Source organism: Podarcis vaucheri, assembly GCF_965113315.1.
Source record: "Podarcis vaucheri genome assembly, chromosome: 11".
NCBI classification, from domain to species: domain Eukaryota; kingdom Metazoa; phylum Chordata; class Lepidosauria; order Squamata; family Lacertidae; genus Podarcis; species Podarcis vaucheri.
In genome coordinates, this window is record NC_138749.1 from 20118252 (window position 1) to 20143393 (window position 25142).

Genomic DNA, 25142 nt, shown 5'->3' on the forward strand with positions numbered 1-25142 from the left:
CCTTAAAGACCAACTAAGTTAGTTCTTGGTATGAGCTTTCGTGTGCATGCACACTTCTTCAGATACAGAGCAGTGTATCTGAAGAAGTGTGCATGCACACAAAAGCTCATACCAAGAACTAACTTAGTTGGTCTTTAAGGTGCTACTGGAAGGAATTTTTTTATTTTGGTTATAGTTGTTTAGTTTAAACTGTTACTGAGCCAGATGCCTGCTCGGTTTTAGCTGAGCTCACTAATACTGAATTGTGGAAATGCTTTGCATGTATTTATGACTATTTCTGCAAAACGGCTACCTGAAGAAATCCCCAAACTTAATATTTTTAAACTTCAAACGGAGCTCAGAATCCGGTTAGGCAATCCTTTGCAGTTGAATTAGGAGGCACTGAGAGAAAGCAATTTGCTGCTCCCCACCCCCCCTCCACCCCAGGATCATACAGCCTTCCCTCTGCTTGCAAACCTTGTCGGAGCTTCAGGGGGAATGCAAACGCTATAGGCAGAGCAGTGTGGCTCCCCCCCCCAAAGAGCACCCCAGGAGCGCAGGACAAAGACGCACAGCCTTCCCTCTGCTTGCAAACCTTGTCGGGGCTTCAGGGGGGATGCAAAAGCTATAGGCAGAGCAGTGTAGCTCCTCCCCCCCTCCACCCCAGGATCACACAGCCTTCCCTCTGCTTGCAAACCTTGTGGGAGCTTCAGGGGGAATGCAAAAGCTATAGGCAGAGCAGTGTGGCTCCCCCCCCCAAAAAAAGCACCCCAGGAGCGCAGGGCAAAGACGCACAGCCTTCCCTCTGCTTGCAAACGTTGCCGGGGCTTCAGGGGAAAGCGGAGGCAGCCGGCAGAGCACCGTGGCTCCTCCCCCGATCCCCGAAGAGCAGCCCAGCAGCGTAGGGCAACAGCGATTTGGCTCCAGGGACCACACATTCGCTCCATAAGACGCACAGACATTTTCCCTTCCTTTTTAGGAGGAAAAAAGTGCGTCCAATGGTGCGAAAAATACGGTAATACAGAGCGGCTGAGAGTCTCCCACTACCTGCAGCTGGGCATCCAGCCAGCACTTGCAACACAGAAGAAACCAAGAAACTCCCGACAGGTGTGTGAAACACAAGAATCCAGCAGACCTCAAACTGGGGGTGTTAAAGGGAACGGGACATGCCATCTAACTCCTTGAAATACAATTGTCTTCTCCTTTTCCGCTACAGTCAGCGGTCCTATAGGAAGGTATGCTTTAGAGCAGGGGTTGGGAGCCTTTTTCAGCTGAGGGCCACATTCCCCTCTGGCCAGCTTTCTGAGAGCCACATGCCAGAAGTAAGGTAACAGTAAAGGGACCCCTGACCGTTAGGTCCAGTCGTGGCCGACTCTGGGGTTGCGGTGCTCATCTCGCTTTATTGGCCGAGGGAGCCGGCATACAGCTTCCGGGTCATGTGGCCAGCAGGACTAAGCCACTTCTGGTGAAACAGAGCAGCGAATGGAAATGCCGTTTACCTTCCCACCAGAGCGGTACCTATTTATCTACTTGCACTTTGACGTGCTTTCGAACTTCTAGGTTGGTAGGAGCAGGGACCGAGCAACGGGAGCTCACCCTGTTGCAGGGATTCAAACCGCCAACCTTCTGATTGCAAGCCCTAGGCTCTGTGGTTTAACCCACAGCACCACCCACATCCCAACATGCCAGAAGTAGGCAGGGGCAAAGGCAAACGTGGCTGGACAAATCAATGTGCATTTTACATTTCTACATAGAGGTAGTTTCTACACCCCTCTGTGTCCTTCATCCAGACAAGCAAGCAAGAGGCACTATATCCAAGTTCAGGGACCCATCCCAGCTAAGCAAACATGCTCCAGGTTAGAATCAGGGCCAGTGAGAGGGAAGCCTAGATAGGGAAGCCTAGAAAAACACAGAATTGTAGAGTCAGAAGGGACCAAAAAGGGTCATGTGGTCCAACCCCCTGCAATGCAGCAATCTTTTGCCCAATGTGGGGTTCGAACCCACAACCATGAGATGAAGAGTCTCATGCTGTACCAGCTGAGCTATCCCAGGGCTGCAGTTGTCCCCTGGGTCTGAGATTCCCCCGCCCCTGATTTGCAGAGAAAGAGAGAGGAATCCGTTTCTCCCAGACGGCAGGCATTCGTGGCAAGGAGCATGCCAAGCAGCCCTCTGTCATGATTAGACAAGAGCTCAGCAATGAAGGGTGTCAAACGATGGAGCATCCGAAACTTCACGGCTCTGGAGTTCAGTCCATTGCCATCACATGCCCCCCCCTCTTCCAACTCTGCTGGCGCTGACATTTCCGAAAGGTTGCTTGGGCAGCTGAGCAGGCTCGGTTTCATGCTGTCCGTTGCGCGTGAGATCCGTTGTGCTTAATGCTTCTGATTTATCATTTTAAATAGAAGCTGTGAGATCTGAGCGCCCCGGCTTCCAAGGGAAGGTAGCGGAGCAGAATAATGAAAAGAGCACTCACTTGCGGGCATGTCTCGCCCCCTCCTCTCTCCCGTATCTGATGCAGCTTGGGCGTACATTTGTTTTGTCACTGCTTTTTATTGTTTGAAAAGATCAAGTGGCGAATATCAAGACCAGAGCAATGAAAGGACCAAATGAGGCTTTTATAGAAGAATCCACATTTGATCTTCGCAAGATAAGTAGCCGTCTCCCTAAGCATCTTCTGGACCATGAAGGGAGAACCAGAAGCCCTCCAGGTGGTGCTGAACTTCAGCTTCTGACAATACTGGCTGGGGGCTCACGGGAGTATCTGCCAATATGGTGGGAATCAAAATGCAGTGGGCAGGAAAGAGCCTTTATTTTTGCTCCAGGCCAACATCTTCCGATCTGCACTCCATCACGTCGAAGGGTCCTTCCATTACAACACTGTTTCTCAAGCTTGGGTCTGCAGCCATTGTTGGACTACAACTCCCATCATCCCTGACCACTGGTCCTGCTAGCTTGGGATGATGGGAGTTGTAGTTCAACAACAGCTGGAGACCCAAATTTGAGAAATAATGCACTGCACCATCCTTCACCAATGTGGTGCCCTTTGGATGTTTTGGACTACAACTCCCATCAGCTGTATGCATAACCATGCTGGCTTGGGCTGATGGGAATTGCAGTCCGAAACACAAGTGAAACCACTAAATCAGGCATAGGCAAACTCCAGCCCTCCGGATGTTTGGGACTACAATTCCCATCATCCCTGACCACTGGTCCTGTTAGTGAGGGATGATGGGAATTGTAGTCCCAAACATCTGGAGGGCCGGAGTTTGCCTATGCCTGCACTAAATGCATCTGCTCCTGCATCAGATCCTGTGAGCTGCTGCCGTAAGTGGAGAAGCCCCCAGAAACAAGATCTTGGTTCTAATGAGAGCAAGCTGGCTTAAGTGGAAGTAATCCATTGTTAAGGGCACTCCCTGGCACACAGCAGATAGTATGTTCAAAGATGACACAGTCATTTCTATGGCACTGAATACCTCCCCACACCAGTCTAGGCAGCTGTTGCCAGGTCTGTGCTCTATGGAGCAGGTTACAGTGACAGGGAGCTACTCCCACTCCACCAATTTATGTACCTCCCCACCCCCCGACTGTCTGCACACATGAAGCCGGAGACTTGCCTGTGTGGAAACGTCCTCTGCTCATCCCTCTTCAACCCCCTCCTGGTACTAGGAGACAGTGGTGCAGGAGAGGATAAGGAAGCACCCAGCCCTTCACTCACTCAACCTGCCTCTTCAGCCAATGTTCCACCTTCCCTCCATCTCTGAAGCTTCCCCTGCCTCTGACTCTGGCCTCCTGGCTGGTGCAGTTCCCCCACAACTCAGTGGCCCCCTCTCCAGCCCCCCTTCCCCGAGTCCACACTCGTTAGCGTCCTGCCATTCCCTGACATCCGTGCTGATAATTGTGGTCCACAAATTGTTTGTTTCCTGGCATGAATTAAGACAGTTCTTGTTGAGCTCCAGATGCGACATAATCAAATTGCTGAGATAGGGAAAGAAACCATTCAGTCTCTTTGCTTTTCTTTTAGAAATCCAGAATGTGGGTTTGCTTTGGCAATTCCTTAATTTCAATGGATCTTTTCAAATTTCCTCTCCTTGCCTATGTCTCCCCCCACCCCACCCCGTAAGATTGCTTAAACCCGCTGCCAATCAAAAAACCCAGGTGTTGTGTACATTAGTGATCATGATGGAGTCAGAGCGCTTGCTGTGCAGTGGGAAGATCATTTGACAGGTTATTACTAAATTTATTTTGCACTGACACATAATGTCAGACCTCCTTGGCTATATTTTCAATCACTCTTGCTCACACACTCTTTGAGGAAATTGAAATACCCCCTTTTTCCCTACTCCTAAGTTTTCAAGTAAGTTATGACTGAGATATCAATATATCTTCCTGCAGTTCATGAGGAAGCTGGAGTTTTCCACTGTGGATGGCTCTACAAAGTGAGTTGTCGAACATGGCCTGTTTCCTAGGAAGCGCTGGTCTTATTGCAAAACAGACCCCCTGGCTGAAATCCTGGATAAAGGTAAAGGTAAAGAGGCCCCTGACCATTAGGTCCAGTTGTGGCCGACTCTGGGGTTGCGGCGCGCATCTCGCTTTATTGGCCGAGGGAGCCGGCGTACAGCTTCCGGGTCATGTGGCCAGCATGACTAAGCCGCTTCTGGCGAACCAGAGCAGCACACGGAAACACCGTTTACATTTCCGCCGGAGCGGTACCTATTTCTCTACTTGCACTTTGACATGCTTTCGAACTGCTAGGTGGGCAGGACCTGGGACCAAGCAACGGGAGCTCACCCCGTCACAGGGATTTGAACCGCCGACCTTCTGATCGGCAAGGCCTAGGCTCTGTGGTTTGAAATCCTGGATAGGTGCTGCCAATTAGTGTCTATTGTTTTTCAACCTGAGGTTCCCAAATGCTGTTAGACTACAACTCCCATTATCCTTAGCCATTGGCTTAGCTGGCTGGGGGTGATGGGAGTTGCAGTCCAAGAACAACCTTTGCCGACATAGTGCTGTCTAGACATTTTGGATTTCAGTCTTATCAGCCCCAGCCTGTACATCGGGGGGGGGGGGAGAGACGGGACAGGTTAGCAAAGGCTGCTATGGGGGTAACGTCTGTCGCCACCTTCAGAACGACAGCTTAATAGGATCAGAGACTGAGTTAACACGACAGCTGCATCTGCAGAACGTTGGAGAAGGTAAGGAGAGGTTTAATGAGGCCAGAGAATGCCAAGGCAATGAAACTCCTGTGCAAGTTTTTGTCTCCCCGGGTGGTATGTGTAAATGGCAAGGCAGTTATGAGGAGCATTACACACTGACATGGACACCTTTATTTTTCGATACATCAAGCGACAGACATTGATGCAAATGCCACCATGTGGCTAAGGGACTCTGGTATCAGAAAACAAGGCAACTGATATGCGACAGTTATAATGAGTCACGATCTCTGTTGCTTCTTGTCCTGGGAAGAAACTTGCAGTCCAGAGGCGAGGACCCTTTTTCAGACAGAGGGCATTCCCTTCTGGTCAGCCTCCCAGGGGTTGTCTGCAGGTGGGCAGCACTAGAAGCAAAAGTGACTCAAAAAAGGAGAATTTTTTCCCTTTGTACAGTAGGCTGTACACAGTCACACACCCCTTTCTATCCTCCCCCCAGGCAACCAAGAATTCAAGGACACACTCCAGCTAGGCCAAAACACTCAAGGAGGATATGAAGTAGGGCTGGTGAGAGGTGTAGCTGTGGAGAGTTCTGAGGGCCAGGTAGAGAAGTCTTGAGGGCCACATTTGCCCCCTGGGTTTGAGGTTCTTTGCCCCTGCTGCCATCCATCCAGACAATAGCCTTGTTAGGCCAGTATTCTCTCCGCATCCTTAGGACTGCAATGAGAGAGAATAGGGCTGTGCATACAGGCTGCTCCCCTCCGTTATATACCTTGGCAATCCTGCCCACCTCACTGTCTACACATTGGGGGCTGAATGCAAACAGGTACTCCCTGTGATTGGCAACCGTGATCATGCAGTGCCTGTAAAGAAATCTTGTATGGTGTCTGACAACGGAGCATCTTTAGATTTGGACTTGACTGAAATTTGGCTGAGCACACCTAGCTCCTCCCACGTGATTATACATTTTACGTATGCATGTCATGCTCAGGGCTGGTTGTCATGCCACTTCTTGTCAGTTAAAGATCAATGCATCCGTTCTAACCTTCTTCTTCTTCTTCTTCACTTCTATTTAGAAACCATCCAACTTCCTCTAAACCAATGGTTCCCAACCTTTTTTTGGCCATGCCCCTCCTAAAGGTAAAGGTAAAGGTCCCCCCCCCCATCAGGTCCAGTCATGGACGACTCTGGGGTTGCGCGCTCATCTCGTTCTATAGGCCGAGGGAGCCGGCATTTGTCCTCAGACAGCTTCCATGTCATGTGACCAGCATGACTAAGCCGCTTCTGGTGAAACACAGCAGCGTACGGAAACACCGTTTACCTTCCTGCCAGAGTGGTACCTATTTATCTACTTGCACTTGATGTGCTTTCGAATTGCTAGGTGGGCAGGAGCTGGGACAGAACAACGGACGCTCACCCCGTCGCGGGGATTCGAACCGCTGACCTTCTGATCGGCAAGCCCTAGGCTCTGTGGTTTAGACCACAGCGCCACCAGTGTCCCTATGCCCCACCTAAGCATCTTAAAATCCTGATGCCCTCCCTCCCTGGTGACATATAATTCTTATTATTCAAAAAGCGAACTATTCATGTGTTAATAATTCATTCTCAAATTGCCCCCCTTAAAAATCAAATTTACCCCCTGTGGGGCGTGTGCCCCATGTTGAGAACCATGGCTCTAAACCCATCTTGCTTCCTTTTCACTCTCACTTTGGTCTTTGAATATATGCATTTTCTTCTCTTGACATTATTTCGCTACAAAATTTTAAACTGGCAATGGTCCAACATCATCTGAAGGGTCAAGGGTTCCCCATCCATCTTGCTTAAACTATGCTATATCAAATATTCATATTATGGAAGATCATATTATCTGGGGGAAGTGATGTGCGTCACATGGATTAAATGTGGAGAACATGTTATTTTAAATAGCAGATAAGTGATTCTATATCTGAAATCATCATTTGACTTGGAAAAACATCAATAATCTCTGAAAGGTGATAGCCAACTCTTCCTTCCAGACATTTATGACATTCAGTCCTCCAACAAAATATTTCCAGCAGAGCACAATGTGGTGAGTTTGTCTTGCAAGCATTTACTTTTATAGATGAGATGTGCCATGCTCATGTTGCATGCCACCCTAATCTCGAGCTGTGTGAGAATCCAGGGGTTCCAGGTGTGTTTCCTTTTGAAATGAGGCACAACAGAGACTGTGGTGTCTTTATGATATATGCTTTATTATTTACACAATGCGTCATTTCTGGTTGTGATGTTGCACCAGTGCCCCACACCAGAGTGTTGCACCACTGCAAAATATCTATGTGATGCGTGAGCAGCAAAATGGCAGGTCCAGTGTGGGTGTTATGGTAGCCAGACTGTGGCTGTGCCCAGGAATGCTAAGGCATACTGCTCTGGCTATTGTTCCAGGTGTGGCCCTCCCTAGAGAAGGCCAACCTGGACACATGGCTTGGTCACGTCCAGGATAAAGTATTAAGACATGCTCCACATGGGGCTCTCTTTGAAGAGCACTTGGCGATTATAGCTAGTGCATAATGCTGCTGCTGGGTGTTACTGGAAGCTTTCTTTGGAAATTATTACTCTGAGATCAGTATTGGCTGATGGACTAAGTGTATGGAAGTTGGAAGTCCAACAATGAGGAACAACAAGGTGGGGTTGTGCAAGAAATTTGATTCAGTTTGCACTTAAAGGAAAATCTTTCTAATTCACACTTTACAAACTGGGAACCAAAATGCAATCCTTCCCAAATTTCACAGCAAGGTTCCCCATCAAAGCGATGTAGGCAAAGGTCCATATACTATATATTTATATTTATATAATTTATTGCATTTATATCCCACCTTTTTTCTCCAAGGAGCTGAAGGTGGCATGCATGATTCTACCCTCCTGACTTTATCCCCACAACAAGTCTATGAGGTAGGTTAGGTTGAGAGACAGTGACTGGTCGAAGGTCACCCAGTGAGCTATGTGGCTGAGTGGGGATTATGAACTCTGGTCTTCCAGGTCTTGGTCTAACACTCTAACCACTACACCCCACTGTTGTGATGACAATAACATACAAAATATGCATTTTGCTTAGCAAAAGGCTTCTATTAGGCAAAATTGCATACAAATATGTATATTAGGATAAATGCAACAAAAATGCCAGTGAATTTTTGGGAGGACTTTAAGAAAACCTTTGCAGACTGGCTTGGAAATGTACAGAACTGAGTTTAAGCTTGGATAAATGAAAAACTGAGAGAAACTGGCACTGACTGATTTGGCCATCCTTAGCCACAGTTTCCCTAACCCTCCCCTGGAACGACTCACTTCTTCGATGTAGGGAGTGCATAACAAAATAAGAACATTTGAGTGGGCTAAATGATTTATCAATAAACATCCTGGACTTTATTATCGGAGTCACTTGTGATGGACTGCTCATATCAGAGTCACTTGTGTGCTACCAGATGAATGCAGTTTTGTTTATATTGATTCCATTAAATTTTGTGAATCATGCTGTCATTGGCCTGACTTTCCCATTGCAATCTCCTTTATTTATTGAATATACCTCCATAAATATGTAGATATGTCACCCCAATCTCCACAGCGGCGCAAGATTCCAGGGATTCCAAGCACACTTATCCAGGGTCTGTGTTTCCTTTTGGAAAATAAGGCACAGCGTAGACTGTGGTGTCTTTATGATATATGGGAGGGACACAAATTATCCTAATAAAACAACGAAGGAACACACCATGCATAATTGCAGGTAAAACTGCAAGTAAAAGGGGTGCAGGTTATGAGACAACTAACTGCCAACGCTCTGTCTGAGCTGTGAGAATCCGGCCAATAGGGAGAACAGCCTGCTTGGTTAAAATGCACCAAAGTGGGTATTGCAAAAGATGCAATAATTCATAAGTAAGATGACTGTCAACGGATAAGTCCGGCAGCTGCTATTCCTGGCAATCTTATGCTCTCGCAATTATAGCAGCTCGAATTGGATTCTTGTATTCCAGAAAGTTGATACGAGGAGACAATCTGACAATCTGCGCTCCAGATATGGAATGCCATGTTTCTTGCAATGCACATCTATCGGAGAACACAAGAAACATTAATTTGAACCTAACACATGCTCATAATCAAAATACCCCTTTTTTGGTGGGGTGGGGAATATAGCTCTCAAGTAGAGAGAGTACAAAAGAGCAGATAAGAATATGAAACAAGCAACAAGGCGAATCCATTCAAACATGTGTTTCTTCTATATATGTGCGAAAGGGGAAAGGGGAATTGAGCAGTCATAGCTGCCTTCAGCCGAAGAATTGATGCTTTTGAATTATGGTGCTGGAGGAGACTCTTGAGAGTCCCATGGACTGCAAGAAGATCAAACCGATCAATTCTTAAGGAAATCAGCCCTGAGTGCTCACTGGAAGGACAGATCCTGAAGCTGAGGCTCCAATACTTTGGCCACCTCATGAGAAGAGAAGACTCCCTGGAAAAAAACCCTGATGTTGGGAAAGATGGAGGTCACAAGGAGAAGGGGACGACAGAGGACGAGATGGTTGGACAGTGTTCTCGAAGCTACAGACATGAGTTTGACCAAACTGCGGGAGGCAGTGGAAGACAGGAGTGCCTGGCATGCTCTGGTCCATGGGGTCACAAAGAGTTGGACACGACTAAACGACTAAACAACAAAGCTGCCTCCCACCACATCAGACCATTGGTTCATGTAACTCAGGACTGTCTACACTCACCGGCAGTGGCTCTTCAGTCTTTCCCCCCACAGGAGATGTGGGGGGTTGAGTGTGCTATTCCTAATCTTAAACAGGAACACACCAATAGACACCTTCCAGCAGCAAAGGTCGTTTTCTTCTGCATTGTTGTCATCTGAATGGTGGCCTGCCAACCAGCTCTAATGGGTAAGATGGATGGTTCACGTATAGGAAAAGCATTTTTGAGCCATTGTACCATTCAGCTCAATATCAGTCTGCTGTATTGACCTCCAGTGGTTGTCCAGGGTTTCAGAGACAGGACCACAACAGATCCTGCCTGAGAACTGCAGTTTCTAAGGACAGCCAGAGGGGCGCCATTTGGATGAGCTAATGACCAGAGCAGATCTCATGGGAATACCTGAGGAATGCCAAGTCTGAGTGTTATTTTAGCATCTGTTGTAGAAATGGTGGGAGATCTGCATTCAAACCTAACAATGCTAGTTAGTAAGGGAAGGGGTTAAGGACCACAGAGTTCTAAATTTCTAGAGTAGGCTCAGCGATGCTATGCCCCCTTTTCTCCTGAGAGGAAGTAAGGCTTGTTTCCTTTTCTATCCCTCCCCCCTTTCTCTCTGCATATAATGGAGGCAGACATGCCTCAATTTAGCTCCCTGCCTCAAACATGTATCTGAGGCTGCCTTTGTATTTTTATACCCAATAATAATAATAATAATAATTTATTATTTATACCCCGCCCATCTGGCTGGGCTTCCCCAGCCACTCTGGGTGGCTTCCAAAAAAATATTAAAATACTGTAATACATCAAACATTAAAAAGCTTCCCTAAACAGCAGCATCTACCTACATATTTACCTTCATATTCATATTGCTGCACAAAGGATAATCCATGACTGTGACCTTGGATTAAGTAAGTAAAACAATTTTAAACTTACTTCGAAGTGTAGTCTGTTTCATTGCATAAGGGTAGAGAGGGGGCCAGTTGCCTCAAGCAGATGGAACATCATGGAGGTTTGATAATCTATTCCTATGCTTCATTAATCTCCCCAACGATGGGATTTAAACTCTGCTACTGGGGATCTTAAGGTGCTAGTCCCATAGTTTTAAAACAGGCACCAGCCATTCCCCCCCCCTTGTTAGTTAACCCACACATGTGGGTCTGTAGAGGATTAAATATAATTCGTATATGTCCTCTTACCCATTAGAAAACCACCAGCCTTTCCTGACAGGCTTGAGTTCCTGGCTGAGAGAAGTAACCAAGTAACCCTGAGTTCTCCATGCAGTCAGGGTGGGGTGGGGGTGGGAAGGGAAGGTTTTTAAAATAAGTGAGTGATAGATGAATCTGACACATGTGCATATCACTGCTCTGCAGATCTGCCTGCCTGCTTTAAGATTAAGATGCTGGGACTTTGACAGAAGAGGGGCATCTAATTCATTAATTATATTTGGTTTGATGATGGACTTGGTTAATCCAGCCTTCCTCTTGCTCCATCCTGTTTCATTAATAGATGAGGAATATATATAGGTCCCTAATAAAAAGGCTAACAAAGTGTATTTCATTGTCTATGCAATCTTCATTTATTTATAGAGCCATCCTACTTGAGATAGATTATGGCTTTCATGAATCCTGGGGACCTGGAGGCTCATAAAACTGCTGGAATCCCACCTTCTAAGAAAAGACTATTAGTCAGTTGGGTAGTCTCAGTTTCTGATGGGACCTTCTGCATGCAATGCATGTGTCCTGCTGTTGAGCTATGGCCTGTCCCCCAAACATGCTCGTTGGTATTTCTCTGTTGATCTTATTGTGTTTATTGTATTTCTACTGATATTCTGTTAGCCATCCTGAGAATATAATATGTACTGAATATAATGTGAATGCAGAAATATATAAATAAGCAAACAAGCAAATAATGTTGTTAGCCGACATTGCAAAACAACATCGTCTCACAAGATGGGGTAAGTAATCCTAACATTTTAGGGAAAAGAATGGAATTTCATGTGGGGTGCCATTTTGATCCACAGCACTATAACCTAACAGGGAGTAGCGCTTTGAGGTATATTCAAGTACTAACTGAGTGGTGAAAATAACTGTTGGGGGGAAATAATAATTTTTTAAACTGTATCATTTTGATGATTCTTTTTCTTTTAAGCCTATGGCCTAGCTAAAATAAACAGGCCCCTCTGCCTGCCTTTTTTGTAGTACAAACCAGCTGCGTTTAGGTACTGTACATAGTGAATGTACGTTCCAGGACACAATCGTGATTAATGTTGAATTGTTTTGTACACAGATAAAAGAGGATATTGGGAGACATTTAATGAATAGGAAAATTAGTCAAAGTCTTCATGAGGAAAGGCACTGAAAAATGGTTATGTGTAATCACATGATATTATGACGAGGGCTGATCAATGATTTTGATTGGTTCAGGATGATGCCATTGGGTTGCAGCTATTAAGGTTGCTGTGATCCTTTTATAGGTGGGTAGAAATCATGTGTGTAATCTGGAAGTGTATAAAAAACATTGCTTTGGATGTGGTTCTTTGCAGCCTCCTCTTTATTTTTGAGGCCGTCACTATGTGCATTTATGTTTCAGCAAAGGCCTATATTTTCACTTGAAGCCTGCATTCTTTTCTTTTGTGTTTCAGGGAGGGTTACCTCCAATCTATGAACCCCCTTTTAAATTTATTCAACATAACAACTCCCATCAGCTGTGAGGGTGTTTAAATAATACTACAAGCCCTTTTCCTGGCATTTTCTCATTCGGGTAATAGAGTTCAATGGTCTGGGCTCTTTGTATGATGCAAATGAATTCAAGATTGCAATCTAATAATCACTTCTGGAAAGAAAGAAAAAACCCATTATGATTAATCCATTAAAAAATAGTAATAGCAACATAATAGACAAAGGAGCACAGGGTGACATTTTATTTGTACTCAAGAGCCTTCTGGAAAATTACTCTGAATGATATTATTAAGGAAACAATTCCCCACAGAGGGCGTGTTAATGAACCATAAACAGACACTAGTTACCCCAAACAGGAATGAAGTCTTAGGATTTAGATCCAAAGTCCCGAAGAACATCAGACTTGCTTCTCAAAGAACAGCTTCTAGTTCTACAAGTCCCTTCATCCCTGACCGTTAGCCATGCTGGCTGGAGCTGCTGAGAGTTGTGGTGCAACAACATATTGAGAGTGGCAGATTTCTCCCACCCGTCATATGCAATATAGCAATCTCCCCCACCAATGGCGTCGTCCAGGTATTTTAGAAATGCAACTTCCAGAAGCTCCAGCCAGCATGGTCAACAACATCTGGAGGGCACTAGTATGTTGCTATACGACAAATCTCTTTGGAAACTGAGAGGTGTTTCAGAGCCAATTACAACGTAGCCCTGGGGCATGCCAGACTACAAGAAAATGTCAAGTTCCACCAAGCACAGCAAGGGCATGGGCGTACCTTAAAAGGGTCTTTGGCTCAGCCTACAACTACCAAAAAAAAAACAACCCAACCACACACAGCAGAATGGTGCTGTATTTCAAAGTCTGCTAGAAACCCTGCCTAGTATAGGTGGAGAGCTGCCAAGTAAGGTAACAAAATTTGCATTTGATATCAAATGCTTGTGGTAATCAAAGCTTAGCTCTGCTGAGAAACTGCTGGATGACGGATAGTATTTCAGCCTGCTGCCTTTTCGTCGAAGTTTGTTACGGTCGCTATTGGCTGCTGCAAGATAATGGCAAGTGAATTGAATGATTCAAAATTACTCGTTCGCATTACTGGGTTAGAAATTAAATTGCAGATTTGTTCAGGAGAGACACAGGCAATCCTACAACTTGCTAATAGTACATGCATGCATGCATACTCTGGGAATGCAGCGTTCTTATTTAGGGAAGGGTCACAGCTGGTAGGGAATCTATTTTGCTGGGGGAAGGTTCCAGGTTCAATTCCAGGCTCTTTCCATCTAGTTCACATCACTAAAACTCAGCTCCAAACTCTGGCTTCGTCCTTCTAACTAACCACCCATTTGCCATCTCCCACAGAGCCCCTTTCCTTTGTTTCCCTTAATGGCCCGTCGCCCAGGCTATCGCCTCAACATAGAAAGCTACAAGAATCTTGCACACAGCCTACTTCCGCCCCCACACCAAACTCAGAAACACACACACACAAATAGTGTTGCAATAGATGTTCCTGCTCACAAATATTAAACTATAAAGAGTTTGGGCACAGTGCTGAGTCCAATGGAATCCTCTGGATGCTTTTGCGACAGAATAATACCTAACAATGTGATTAGTAGTTGAGGTAAACTACAGGAAACATGCCTCTTTGTGTTTTATCATTCCTCACCTTGCTGGCTCACTTTTCCCAATGAAAATCAACCAGCATTCATGTCTGTGTGTTCACAGCTTGCTGAGCAGCGTGCGTTTGAGAATCTGAACTTGCATCATCAGGCTCCTGGTAATTATGCAGATGAGGCTGCATTTCGAACTGCTTGAGAGCTACTCAAACTGGGCGCAGCCAAAGCAAGCTACAAATGGTGCTGAATGCTAAAACAAGGCAGGCGGTAAAAGGAAACTGTTTTCTGTTTTTACTTGCTAGAGAGGCGCGGCTGTTACCTGCAGGCATCGGAAACACTGGCAAGAAAGCAGAATTTTGAGGGCAGAATTGCCTTTTTCCTTGCTGTACCCGCAGCAGTTGCCAGGCTGCCCCTTAGCTCAGTGGTAGAGCATCTGCCTTGCCCAGGTTCAGTCCCCATCATCTCCAGGTAGGACTGGAAGAGATCTTAATCTGAAACCACAGACAGCCACTGCCTCTCCTTGTATACAGTACTGAGCTAGATCGGCCAAAAGAATATGCTCTTAATTCGCTTGCCATCAAGGCAACTGCAGCCTACCAGCCGAAGATGCTCAGCACTACCTCCCTCGCCCTATGCTTGCAACGGCAGGCAAGCAACCTCCACCCACTGACTTGGATTAGGACTAACTTACAGTTTGCTCAGACTCTCTTCAGCTGCAATTAGAATATGTATGTAAGCACAAGGTACGGGATCCCCATCAGTGCCTACCAAATACGGCCAACGCTCAGGGAAGACGAGAGCTGTGATCTAACAGGCAGAGGGCACCATGTTGGCCTTTTCCTGGTGTGGACAGCACTGGCCTAGGGGGACAATGGTCTGATTAAGTTTTTTCCCTGAGATCCTGCTTCATTGCACAAGTCGGATTAAATGTGGGTTCTCCTGGCTCCCTATTTCTACACTGGGGTGGGAAGGTGGTGTGTCACCTCTGATCACTGTTGGGTAGAGGCTGTTGTGAGTCTAGCAAGAAGCAAAGGTTTCACACCCCTGCTCCAGAGGGAGAGGCTGCAATTTCTATAACAACCACCACAATTTCTCCTTGTAACATTTTAGAGCCGTTCTCTACATAGCTTCCACCAAAGACACCAGCTTAACTATGAAGACAGCCGACTGCTTATTTTTGATATTAACACTACCAAGCCTTTCATTTTCAGGGGGTTGTAGACAATACGGTGCTTAGTAACTTGTTCCATTAGTGCAAGCATGTACACCTTCCCCTGACATTTGTTAGAGGGGTTCACACAACTCTCCAGAGCCAATTTGGGGAGCGCATGGAGGCGCACAGGGAAAGTACCATTGCTCAAGCGTAAAACCTTGCACTAATGGAACAAGTCCATTAGATACCTCCTACTAACTCAAATAGCCACTTTCAAGCACAAAGGGGATTCCGCCTACATTCCACTAGGAAGCAGGTGGCTCCGCCTCCTAATATTAACCCTCACCTCACTGCAGTTCTGTTTCTATATTTTTTACTGCTCTGTTTTCCAAGCAGAAGGTGTTAGAAATCTTCATTTCCCCCCTTATTTGAAATGTCAAACTCTGCTGGCAGTAGAACTGTCTGCGTTTTTGTTTGTTTTTTTAAAGAAAGAACTCATCTCACTTGTTTTTCTCTATAAACCCCCCCCCCAAAAAACCCCCAACAACAAATGTCACTCCACATCCTTATGGAGATTTAGAGAAAAATGAAGCTGCGTTGTGAAATCATCTGCGTTGTGAAATGTGAAGCAGGACGATAACAAAATACAAAGTGTTTCATGATTGCCCCGGTTCTCACAAAGCATGGATTACACGTTGACATGATGATCAATAGCGCAGCAAAACAAAGGTTCCTTTAGCATTATTGCTTGACAATAATGGTAGCCCTTTCATTTTTATTGCGGTCTGAATTCATTTCCCTGGATTACAAGCCTTGAACGCATTCTACCACAAATTTCACCTGCTTGAGTAAACAGAGGGCAAAGGGAGAAGAGGACTAGCCGCAGAACCTACTAGAATAATATATAACACAGGAAAAGGAAGGGGTTCTTCAGCAACATCATGGGGTGCCTGGAAGAGTACAGGGAGGAACCATGGCAGCGAATCCCTGGAGGCAATCCTGCATTTTTCCTAGACCACATTCACACTGTGGGTTGCATTCAAAATAGCACTAAGGGTTCCATTCTGCAATTGGACTTCTCCCCCTAAATATGTTCTACGGGTTCCCCCAACCTTCCATACTAGATTTGGGGAGGCCCTGTTGCCCTCGTGCTGTGCTTTCCAAACTTGGGACTCCAGCTGTTAGAATCATAGAATCATAGAGTTGGAAGAGACCACAAGGGCCATCGAGTCCAACCCCCTGCCAAGCAGGAAACACCATCAGAGCACTCCTGACATATGGTTGTCAAGCCTCTGCTTAAAGACCTCCAAAGTAGGAGACTCTACCACACTCCTTGGCAGCAAATTCCACTGTCAAACAGCTCTTACTGTCAGGAAGTTCTTCCTAATGTTTAGGTGGAATCTTCTTTCTTGTAGTTTGGATCCATTGCTCCGTGTCCGCTTCTCTGGAGCAGCAGAAAACAACCTTTCTCCCTCCTCTATGTGACATCCTTTTATATATTTGAACATGGCTATCATATCACCCCTTAACCTCCTCTTCTCCAGGCTAAACATGCCCAGCTCCCTTAGCCGTTCCTCATAAGGCATCGTTTCCAGGCCTTTGACCATTTTGGTTGCCCTCCTCTGGACACGTTCCAGTTTGTCCAGTTTGTCAGTGTCCTTCTTGAATTGTGGTGCCCAGAACTGGACACACTGTTGTTGGGACTACAAATCCCATCGTCCCAAGCCAGCAGGACCAGTGGCCAGGGATGATGGGAGTTGTAGTCCAACAACAGCTGGAGACCCAAGTCTGGGAAACACTGTTCTAGCGGTAATCAATGTGCTATTGCGATGAGTTGGTTGAATACCGCTCTCTAAGCATTATGATACCATTTTAACAGTCATGGTTCCCCCCAAAGAATCCTCGGGACTGTAGTTTGTGAAGGGTGCTTAGAGTTGTTAGGAGACCCCCTGTGCCACTTGAAACTACAATTCCCACTTTCCTGGGAAGAGGCGTTATTAAACCACTATGGGAACTGTAGCTCTTTGAAGGGGATAGGAGTCTCCTTACAACTCTCAGCACTCTTCATGAACTACAGATCCCAGGATTCTTTGGGGGAAAGTCATGACTGATTAAAGTGTTGTAGTATTACTTTAAATGCATAGTGTGGCTGTGACCCTACAATCCTTAACCAAAACATGGAAAATATGAGCTGACGGATAGGTTAGGGCTGTTTAGAGATGGAAACAGCCACCTTGTACCTGCATTTCCAGCAGTAGAAATTCAACTGATGTAACATTGCCAAGCACAGATGTCCAGTGCCTGATAATGCACCCTCAACTGAAAGTGAGTGCCATTGAACTTACTGCATGGAAATGCATAGGATTGCATTGCATAGGATTGCATTGCAACTCACTGGATCCTCACAGGCTGCTGTCCTTTGATAACTGTGTTGATCAGGAAGAATTTTGACAGTTGCCAAATTGTCGGGCTGGAGTAAGAAGGAGCATACATACAACAGCGGAATACAAGACAGTTAAAATTAAAGAAGCACTGACGCTCGGTATCCTGGGCTTATGAAGAGGTTACCGGTAAATAGTATCTTTGGAGACAATAGCATCAACCTTGGACTGCTCTTAGATAAGTGACATTAAGTTCAAAGCAATGAAATGCACTTTCTGCCCATCTCACCTCGAGCATTCTGTGCCCTTTTATTTTTTTAAAAGGCTTTCTAAATCACTCAGTTCAAGTCGCATAATCACAGGAGAATAATGCAAAATGTGCTTTTTTTAGGTGATAATGGCAGCCATCAATTGTTTGCTAGAACAGGAGAAATGGTGCCCATAAAATGAGCTCTTCACAGTTCTCACTGTTCTTAACCAACAAATTGAATAACGGGGCAGCAGACCTATCTTCACACAGATACCCAGGCATAAAATTGCTCTCAGTCATTTCAACTGGATAGGAGAGTTCTCCCTATCCACACACACCCAGTACAGATCTATTAACACTGATAGCAACAAGGCATTTGTCTTTATTGTTGCCAAGAGTCTACTTGGTACCTCTTTCCTCTGGAAAGAGGTATATCTGGTGTATAGCTTTTCTCTATGTATTTAGAGAACAGCCATATTTTTCTCAGCAATTTTCTATTAGGCGTCGGCTTGTAGCTGGAATGGCTTTGTAGTGCTGGTAACCCTGCACAAAAAACCTCTACCAGGGAGCTGTGGAACTGAAAATGCTAAATTTTTATGCCTCGTGAAATTTCTTGTTCCCAAAGATCTTTGTGGTGTGTCACCAGTTCTTTTTACACTCAGCAACTTGGGTCCAAATGAGCCCTTTGTGCAAGGCAATCAGAAGGGATTTCTGCACACATAACCACCTCATCCTGCACCATATTCTATTCCAGGAGAGTATCCACAAATCCTCAAGAATTGGTCGAGTGTCTTGTGTGAGGTTCTGCAGTGGCAGGAAAGCACCATGGACCAAGCAGGATGCCTTCAGTTCTTTGAATGTAACCTTTTTCTTTCAGAAAGTAATTGACTTTATTATGAAAATGATGTACAGGTGGTACATGACCCCAGTCAAGCTTGCAAAAATCTATCATTTGCCCGATAACAAATGTTGGAAATGTAAAGAAACGGAAGGTACGTTCTTTCACCTTTGGTGGACGTGCCCAAAGATTGAGGCTTTCTGGGAAATGATATATAATGAACTGAAAAAGGTATTTAAATATACCTTCCTGAAGAAACCAGAGGCCTTTCTCCTTGGCATTGTCGGCCAATTGGTGCCAAAGAAGGATAGAACTTTTTTTATGTATGCCACAACAGCAGCAAGAATACTCATTGCAAAGTATTGGAAGACACAAGATCTACCCACTCTGGAAGAATGGCAGATGAAGGTGATTGACTACATGGAATTGGCAGAAATGACTGGCAGAATCCGAGACCAGGGAGAAGAGTCGGTGAAAGAAGATTGGAAGAAATTTAAAGACTACTTACAGAAACATTGTAAAATTAATGAATGTTAGAAGGATGTTGGATAGAAACTAAGCGGTTTCCAGCTGTAATGCTTTAAGAGATATGAAAAAAAAAAGAGGTTTCACAAATGGGTAAAAGTTTAATGGTAAGGATTTGCTGAACTAACAAATCGAACTGGAATACAAAGAAGGGAGGTATGAGGAGGTCCGAGGAAATAAGTGTATGGAAGTTATGTTATTGAAAATTAATGTGTTTTTAACTGTTTTTTATTTTGTATGTTTATTTTTCTTTTTTCTTGTTATATCTTAAAAACTTTTAATAAATATCTTTTTTTTAAAAAAAAGTAATTGACTTTAGGGCCACCAACATGGCACCCACAGTATGTGCCTGTAGCCTGACGGTACCTTTGGCCACAGAGAAAGGTCTCAGTAAATATTTTCTCAATGATCCACAATGCAGGAAAGACTCGGTTCCTGTTTGCTTCTCCTGCACACACAACCAGCAGCCATTTTGTGCCACGCCACACTTCCACAGCAGCCATTTTGTGACTGGCACCCACAACACTTTTTCAACATCCCAGATGCACCCACTGGCCCCTGGTTCTCCTGCCTCTTTCCTTCCATTTAAATGTGATTCTAAATAAACTATGAGCTTCTAGGGCAGTTGGGTACATTGGAAAGCGCAGGGTTGGTGGGAGTTCAGTCACCTACTGTCTGAGGTGATTGAAAATGGTGGGAGCCTCCCCCTGATCCTGAAGCTGCCCAGGAGCAGTAGAGCAGTATAGATTTGGAACAGCGGTTTGCAGAGGGACATAGTTCAGAAGATCGAAGTTAGGAAGAACTGAGGGGTGAACAGCAAAGTGAAGAACAGGAAGAGAGCCCTCCCATCAGATGTCAAAGAAATAAACAACTATCTGACGCTTAAAAGACATCTGAGGACAGCCCTTTTTAAGGAAGTTTTTAATGACTGATGTATTAATGTATTTTTAATCTTTTGTTAGAAGCCGCCCAGAGTGGCTGGGGAAACCCTGCTGGATGGGCAGGGTATAAATGATATATAACAGACTCTCTCTCTCGCTGGAAAGTATTCAGCCTATCAGTCCAAGGTCACATGGAGCAGATAAGGTGGCGACACATAAAGCAGGGTGGTTGCAAGATCAGGTTGCAAGATGGAAGTGACCAGGGGGGGAGTGGGTGGAATCCTTAATTTCCTTCATTCCAAGTATGGATCTTTTGTTCTTTTGTTGTGATAATTAAAAACCCTTTAAATTGTAAGGAACTCTAGAATCATAGAATCATAGAGTTGGAAGAGACCACAAGGGCCATCGAGTCCAACCCCCTGCCAAGCAGGAAACACCATCAGAGCACTCCTGACATATGGTTGTCAAGCCTCTGCTTAAAGACCTCCAAAGAAGGAGACTCCACCACACTCCTTGGCAGCAAATTCCACTGTCGAACAGCTCTTACTGTCAGGAAGTTCTTCCTAATGTTCTCTGTTCACTTTGTCCTGCTTATCTACAGCCAAAGTGAGGGAGGAAGCAGAGTCCCCAAAGCCTGGCACCTACCAACTTAAGCTGCCCAGGGACATCTGTATACAATGGTACCTCAGGTTACATACGCTTCAGGTTACAGACTCCGCTAACCCAGAAATAGTGCTTCAGGTTAAGAACTTTGCTTCAGGATGAGAACAGAAATCGTGCTCCAGCGGCGCGGTGGCAGCAGGAGGCCCGATTAGCTAAAGTGGTGCTTCAGGTTAAGAACAGTTTCAGGTTAAGTACGGACCTCCAGAACCAATTAAGTACTTAACCTGAGGTACCACTATACTAGGACCTGCTAATGTGTGTCATGATTGGGCCTGCATCTCATTTAAGTATTTAGCAATTCCCATGCTATGAAGGACAAATGAAAAATTCTAGTTCTGGGGGGGTGTCGGTCCACAGGAACATAGGCAGTTGCCTCAAAAGTCCACTTAGTCCAGTCCTGCCCACAGCACTCCAGGATTTCAGATTTCCCAGCTCCAACTGGAGATGCTGGGGAATGAACCCAGGGCCTCTTGCATGAAAAAGAGATGCCCTATCACTGAACTACAACCCTCCCAAAGCCTGTCATGACCACTACCATCACTGTATACTTTAAGAAATTTGCAAGTGCTTTTGGGGGCAGGGGGGAAGCACTGCCATACATGCATACCATCATCCATAAAAGGAGGTATCAGCTGTCAAGAAGTAAAGTTGATTCATTTTCCCTGATAGCCGCACAAAATGATGGCACTGCAGGAGCACGTGCTAATATGATCTTGGGTCATCCAGCATTGGTGAAAGCATGTCAGTATTATTATTGGTGCTCTGTTATGTGTTTTTAACATTGTACATCACCCTGGGATTTTTTTATTATTATTATAAAGGGCAGTATAAAAATTGAATGAATGAATGAATGAATAAAACAATATCCATCCTTAGGAAACGTGTGGGGGGGGAGGGAGGGAGGGAGAGAGGGAGAGAGAGAGAGAGAGAGAGAGAGAGAGAGAGATAACACAACCAACGTCTTCAGAGAAGGCCAAACACCAGCACATCAGAGCCCCATCAATGTTCCTCCAGGAATGGCACCTTAGCCCACAGCCACCCTTAAGGTAGGTTAAGCTGAGAATGTCTTGTCCAAGGCCACCCAGAGCTTAATCGCTAAACAGGGACTTGAAACTAAGTCTTCCATGTTGAAAACCACAGGCATAGGCAAACTCGGCCCTCCAGACGTTTTGGGACTCCAACTCCCATCATCCCTGGCCACTGGTCCTGTTAGCTAGGGATCATGGGAGTTGTAGTCCCAAACATCTGGATGGCCCAGTTTGCCTATGCCTGCTATACGACATTGGTTCTCAGTTGCCGCGGTTCTAATATGTAGCTTTCATCCAGTAATTTCTTTTTCTTTTAGGAATCTTTATTAATCAAGTATTAGATAAGATCTTTACAATCCAATTCGTACATTTCCACCATCTTTGGAACTGCTAAGGGCAAAAAGAGAGAAATGTGACCTGCTACCATTTTAAAGTATGGAGGGAAAGGTCCACTTTCGGGTGGCATAGTTACTATACAAACAGATAAATGGCACAGCAACTGCCGTAAAAAGGCCCTACCTTGCTCCCACTGTGTCGCTAGATATTTGTGCGAATGATTTGTTGATATCAAGGGGAAGGCAGAATCCAGACACTAACTGTAAACATGCAACTCTGTATGCATTTATTAAGAAGTCAGTTTTTTAAAAAAAATAACCATGAGAACAGGACGATGGCTTCCATTTCAACAAACTTCCATCATCTGAAAGCTTATCAACTCACTGTATGTTTCCTATGCAACCTAGGGCTGTCTATAGAACTTAAATAATGAAAATCCTATGCCGAGGTAACCCAAATTTTGTATAAAGTACAGCTGCATTCTGTGGCCTGCATAATTTATGCAAATTAAATTTGCATCCCTCTGTTTATTTTGCATACCTCATTCTGCTAGCATTTCATTTACTGCCACTCTGAAAATTCAACACAAAAGTGTCCTAAGTGCTATTTATGAAGAAGGGGAAGGAGTTAGTTAACGCAGAGCACAAAGCCCAATTCCCTTACTGCTGGAAATCTCAAAAGCAAATGTCTCTCCTTGGTTTCTGAGGTTTCAGCAGGAAGAGCCCACAGATTTTCAAGCCTGTCTTTGCAGCCCTGAAGACCAGAAACATGGTGGTTTAACAAAACATGGACTTTCAATTACAGAATATAAACAGCTCCCCCTGCCCAGGTTTTTAGCTATGCAAACTTCTGTAAGTAGAACTCCTGAATATCCAAACATCTGATTATTTACATGTTTGAAAACCAACAACTTGTCCTGTACCTCTTTCTTTGTGTGTGCGCAGTTGCAGCCTACCGTACAGGCACTTGCAAATTAGCATGTTCTGTGCGTGGAAGTGACCTCTGCCTCCATACAGAGTTACAGTATTAACGTTCACATCTACAAGGGATTGGATGTGTTTGATCCTATCTCGGCTTAAGCAGAGATATGCACGAGCCTGTTGCCCACACCTGCAGCCCATTTGCGCAGCAAAGAATGGAGCTTCTATTGAACCACAGTCACCTGTTTCATCCAAACCAGGAAACTATGGCTACCAGCTTTGGAACAACTCAAGGTCTCAAGCCATGCTGTGGCTGAAGATCCTGGCTTGCTCACACCCACGCAAAGGAAACTTTGGCTAACTAAAGACTTTCTGGGTGATTTGTGGCTTGCGCATGCTCCAAGAAAAGGCTCATGTGTTTCTCCGCTTCATAAACCAAGATAGGATCATCCAAAACAGGCGATTGTCTCTTGCCAGCGTTTATTTGCAGTCAAACCTGCAGTGTGGCAATTATAAATATCTAGGTACCAGCTAGGATTTATTTTTGGAAACTGCACTGTTGCTTGCGAATAAACATTTACATAGTTCTAGTTACATAGTCAGCCTGAACGCTAACTACCAAAGAAACTACTTTACAAAGACCTCTTTAAAATGCATAATTGCAAAACAGACATTTGATTCCCCTTCGCTGGAAGCGTGGATGTTAAGCCCAGTCTACTTTTCAAGTCGAAATCTGCTTCATTGGCGAGAGCTTTGGCGAAACCTAGTGATGAAAGAAAAGAAAAATCAACAGACAAATAATGCAGCCTTGGTACCATACGCAGTATACCTTCTAGCTGAGCATCTAGAATGTATTTTGGAGAGACATGACCCTCTCCATTTTGCTTTTCAGCTTCCTTTTTAATCATTCCCCTCCTTTTTGGAAGTTTCTTCTTTCGAAATCAAAATGTGACCATGCTGCATTTTCTTGGCAATTATCCATTTATATAGATGCTGAATTTGACAGCGCCATGATCCCTGTTCCCAATGAGATCTCAGAGTATTAAGGGCAGGAATGGTGAATATGTTATTTCCAGATGTTGCTGGACAACTTCCCAGGTCCTATGCAGAAACCAAGGAGAGACCATGCTGGGTGAAGCTGATGGAAGCTGAAGGCTATCAAGATCTGGACTGAGATGGTTCCCTGTCTCCTGATTTATACCATACATCACTTATGTCTACCAGAATACTCATGTAATGATTTACAGGAGAAATCCATGCACACTTTGTGGTCTCACAGTCTCACAGTGAGCTCAGAATTGGACAACATGACATCCTATGTCTACAGAAAACATACACACAGAAGATCACAGGTTCAAGCCCCGGTGTCTCCAAGCTGAGGGATACCTCTGCACCTGAAATCCAGGAAAGCTGTTGCCAGCCAGTGTAAAAAAGGTAAAGGTTAAGTCCACTCATAGGTGACTATGAGGTGCGGCACTCATCTCGCTTTCAGGACGAGGGAGCCAGCATTTGTTCACAGGCAGCTTTCCGAGTCATGTGGCCACCATGACTAAACCACTTCTGGCACAAAAGAACACCGTGAGGGAAGCCAGAGCGCATGGAAACACCGTTTATCTTCCCGCTGCAGCGGTACCTATTTATCTACTTGCACTGGCGTGCTTTCAAACTGCTAGGTTGGCAGGAGCTGAGACAGAGAAATAGGAACTCACTCTGTCGCGAAGATTTGAACCACCGACCTTCTGATCGGCAAGTCCAAGAGGCTCAGTGGTTTAGACCACAGCGCCACCCGTGTGCTAGTTGGACCATTTTTCTGACTCAGTATAAGGAATCTTCCTAGGTTCCATCCTGCCCGTTTTGATTTGTACCAGGGGTGAGAAAGACTTTTTTTTTTTTTTACAGATTCAGTTTCCATTTGCCATTTTGCCCCATCGATGTGGCCATGTCAAATGCCATTTCCAACTCTCTGAAATAATCATCTTTTCTGTCTCCTACTATGGCTGATCTATGAGCCACAGGTGCGCTAATGACAGATGATCGATGCTAGC

At 45.1% G+C, this 25142-nt stretch overlaps 2 protein-coding genes across 2 annotated transcripts in view; one reads left to right on the forward strand and one right to left on the reverse strand.

Annotated features, from left to right (window-relative positions):
- RIMOC1 (RAB7A interacting MON1-CCZ1 complex subunit 1) overlaps positions 1–25142 on the forward strand; it is a 375501-nt gene that overhangs the window by 259102 nt on the left and 91257 nt on the right. The window lies entirely within an intron of this gene.
- OXCT1 (3-oxoacid CoA-transferase 1) overlaps positions 22439–25142 on the reverse strand; it is a 51323-nt gene continuing 48619 nt past the window's right edge. The window contains exon 17 of the mRNA XM_082242162.1: positions 22439–23860. Coding sequence (XP_082098288.1) covers positions 23819–23860 — 42 coding nt within the window. The 3' untranslated portion in view covers positions 22439–23818. The remainder of the gene's footprint in view (positions 23861–25142) is intronic.